This window comes from Hyperolius riggenbachi, chromosome 3 (assembly GCF_040937935.1).
Source record: "Hyperolius riggenbachi isolate aHypRig1 chromosome 3, aHypRig1.pri, whole genome shotgun sequence".
Lineage (NCBI taxonomy): Eukaryota > Metazoa > Chordata > Amphibia > Anura > Hyperoliidae > Hyperolius > Hyperolius riggenbachi.
Window position 1 is genome coordinate 208425524 of NC_090648.1, and position 3760 is coordinate 208429283.

The window sequence follows — 3760 nt, forward strand, 5'->3', positions numbered from 1 at the left end:
CCTGCTTTTTGCAGGTCTAAGCTAACGCTCATGTCTGCCGGGAAGCATCGCTTTCCGGAGACATGATAAGGGTAATTGGATTCGGTGTTAAGAACTCGCTGGGCGATTATATCGCCCAAGCGAGTTCTTTTCCGCCTGGGGGGGGGTCTAAAGTTTAATTAGATTAGGCGATGCCCCCATCGCCTAAGTTAAGAACTCGCCAGTGCTTAGCGCTGGCGAGTTCAGGAATAGAATATGGCCCTAAATCTATTATAGAAAATTACAGGCTATAGCACAGACAAGCTGTGGTGCAGGAAGTGGCCATTGTTTGGTTCCTGATCAGTTTTACATGTATATAATTTGCTATTACCTAATCAAGCAACCTGTACACCTATGGCAACAGATTTGGCATCTGAGCCACTATACAGATCTAGGAGCACATTTGTGTCTGGAATGCAAGTTTGAAGAAAGTAAAATATTAGTACTGATCCATTTATTCAGAGCTTGTTTCACATCTTGATTTCTCAGGCTGTAAATTATGGGATTTAACATTGGTATGATTATTGTATAGAACACAGAGTCCACCCAGTCTTGGTCCCCAGAATGCTCAGATACAGGGATTAAGTACATAAAGAATACTGGGCAGTAGAATACAGCTACACAGGTAAAGTGAGAGGCACAGGTGGAGAGGAACTTGGACCTGCTTTTAGAGCTAATTCTAGATACAGCTCTAAGGATGCAGAAATATGATATCATTATACAGATGAAAGAGCCAACTTCTATGGAACCAGCAACAACATAAGCCAAAACTTGATTAAGGAAAATATCTTTGCAGGACAGTTTCAGAATAGGATTCCAATCACAGAAGAAATGGTTGACTTTATTTGACTTGCAGAATGGTAGGGTAAAGGCACAACATGTATGGATCAAGGAATTAATAAATCCTATAGTGTGTACTGAGAAGATAAACTGAAAGCAAGATACTTTGTTGATAAGCCTTCCATAATACAATGGTTTACATATGGCTACATAGCGATCATAGGCCATCACAGCCAATAGCATAGCTTCAGAGCTTGCACCATCTATGAATAAGAACATCTGTGTGGCACAGCCAATTATGGAGATTGTCTTCCTTACAGAGAACATGATGATCATAGCATTGGGTGTAATAGCAGATGAATAAAGGATGTCTATTAGAGACAAATTCATGAGGAAAATGTACATTGGAAGTTGAAGACCAGGAGTTACCAGAATTAACAGAATCATCAGAAAATTGCCCAGCAGGGTCACCAGATACACTAATAAGCAAAGCAAAAACACAGGCAGTTGCAGGCTTGGGTCAGAGGAGAGACTAGAAAGGACAAACTCACTCACAGTTGTGTTCCACGGGCTCATAGTTTTCTTGTATTGATACACAGTTTTCTATGGGATGCTCTGCAATTGTGTTTTGTTGAAAATGAATAAAAATTTTGAAATAGAAAAACAAGAAGACAGAAGAATATAAGAAACCATTGGAATTCATTCAATGCATAGAAAAAGCACTTGAATCAGTAAGTGATTTAGCAGAACGGGGAACTCTAGTGTTCCTAAATATTTTTGGGAGGTTCAAATGTTTATGTCTTGAATTGGTGAAGAGATCTCTGCACAATTTTGCAATTTCATTGGCATTTGAAATTCTGCATTTTTAACCATCCCTAGTTGCTTCCCTGGCAGAAAATAAATAAAACTTTCCTCAAGTCCGAATTATTTTTTTTTTTTTAAATGAGGTTCAGTCTATAATACAAACTGGTGCATCGGTCCAGTAGGAAGAGCTTACGCTTGCTTTTCAAGTTCTAAAGGTCCCCACTAATCATTCAATCATGATTGTAGAATCTTACCACTTCTGTGTAGTATAAGGGACTACCTAAAGTATCCATGCAAATTATATTACCTCAGTTTACTCTTTTGTTATACATACATTTGGTAAGATCGTGCAATCAAGATTGTATAATTAGCAGGCATCTTAAAGGTGCCCATTAACGGTACAATTTTTTAATTGGATGCAATATTTCGACACAATTTTTACAATCAGACTGTACAGAAAACTGTGTATGGAAAAAATGTATGTAAATGTAATTAATAAAAAGTTGGATTTTATGATTGTATACGAAGAGAGAAAATGCCATAATTGACCTGTTTATGGGTTCAATCGATAATTACCTTTCTATTACTTATGATCCTAGCAGGTTCATTGAAAGATCGCATCTGATGAAAAAAATTATACCGTTAATGGCCATCTTAAGACACATAGGGCCTGATTCACAAAGCAGTAATAACCCAGTTATCACGGCTAAAAGACTTTAGGCGTGATAACCTTTGCACTAGCAGAGTTATCACCGTTTTGTGCTGCTGATCGCGCGAAGCTCCCACGTGCAAAGTTTTGCGTGCGCAAAGTCCCATAGGGTTTAATGGGCGCTGCGCACTGTGCGATTGCGTGCAGGATCTGCGCGCGAGTTTCTTTTGATCACATAAAGGGCTTTTCACTGGTGTGCAAACGGTTTGCACTGCTCTGTGAATCAGGCCCATTCAGATTTATGCAGGGTAATTTGCTCAAATCTGGAAGTATGAGTATGTTTATACCATGCATCATTAAATGATACACAATGTTAAAGATCCTTTACAGGAAGCACCACTTATACCACTGTATAATACATACAAATTACCACAGGGATTAAACATAGTTTATAAATGCTCTTGGTCAGCAATCAAGCAAAGGGGCTTTTTTTGTGGTACACTGGGTTATAAAAATCCTAATTATCAAACCACATGTATAAATTAAATGTTACAAAAAGAATGATCAAATTAATACATTCTGTATGCACAGAACTCATTCATATTTTTTTCTATTTAAAAAAAACAAAAAAACAGAAACCAAATTTCATTATAAAAGCTCAGCATTAAATACGGCTGTGAACACATATCCATTTGAGACACACACCAATTCCATTGTATAAGGCGATAAATCGCACAAAAATTACCTGACGCATATTTCATGAACCTCCAGCCACCTCCTCAGAGCCCAGTGTTGAAAAATGATAACTATATCCAGAACAACAGATGCAACCTCCAAAATTGTGTATTGCTTCTCATGCAAGACAATCATTTGGGTTAAATAATTGTTTGGGTTAAAAGTGAACTTAGGCCTGGTGCACACCAAAAAACGCTAGCAGATCCGCAAAATGCTAGCAGATTTTGAACGCTTTTTCTTCTTTTTCTGCAGCGTTTCAGCTAGCATTTTGCGGTTTTGTGAAGCGTTTTTGGTGTAGTAGATTTCATGTATTGTTACAGTAAAGCTGTTACTGAACAGCTACTGTAACAAAACACGCCTGGCAAACCACTCTGAAGTGCCATTTTTCAGAGCGGTTTGCGTTTTTCCTATACTTAACATTGAGGCAGAAACGCATCCGCAATCCAAAATCTGCAGCAGCCCGGGAGTATGCGTTTCTGCAAAACGCCTCCCGCTCTGGTGTGCACCAGCCCATTGAAATACATTACCCTAGCGGATCCGCACCCGCAAGTGGATCGCAAACTGCAGCAGAACCGCTCTGGTGTGCACTAGGCCTTACAGTTCATTCCTGGTGTTAGGCCTGGTGCACACCAAAACCCGCTAGCAAATCCGCAAAATGCTATCAGATTTTGAAAAGCTTTTTCTTCTTTTTCTGTAGCGTTTCAGCTAGCATTTTGCGGTTTTGTGAAGCGTTTTTGGTGTAGTAGATTTCATGTATTGTTACAGTAAAGCTGT

At 38.9% G+C, this 3760-nt stretch overlaps 1 protein-coding gene across 1 annotated transcript; it reads right to left on the reverse strand.

Moving 5' to 3' along the window:
- Positions 1-399: 399 nt before the first annotated feature.
- LOC137562266 (olfactory receptor-like protein COR4) lies at positions 400-1374 on the reverse strand. The gene has a single exon (XM_068273598.1). The coding sequence runs from the start codon at positions 1372-1374 to the stop codon at positions 400-402; it is 975 nt and encodes a 324-aa protein (XP_068129699.1).
- Between the last annotated feature and the right edge of the window lie 2386 nt (positions 1375-3760).

Bases quoted from the DNA above. Each gene is read 5' to 3' on its own strand.
- LOC137562266 (XM_068273598.1), bottom strand. From the start codon at position 1,374: ATGAGCCCGTGGAACACAACTGTGAGTGAGTTTGTCCTTTCTAGTCTC.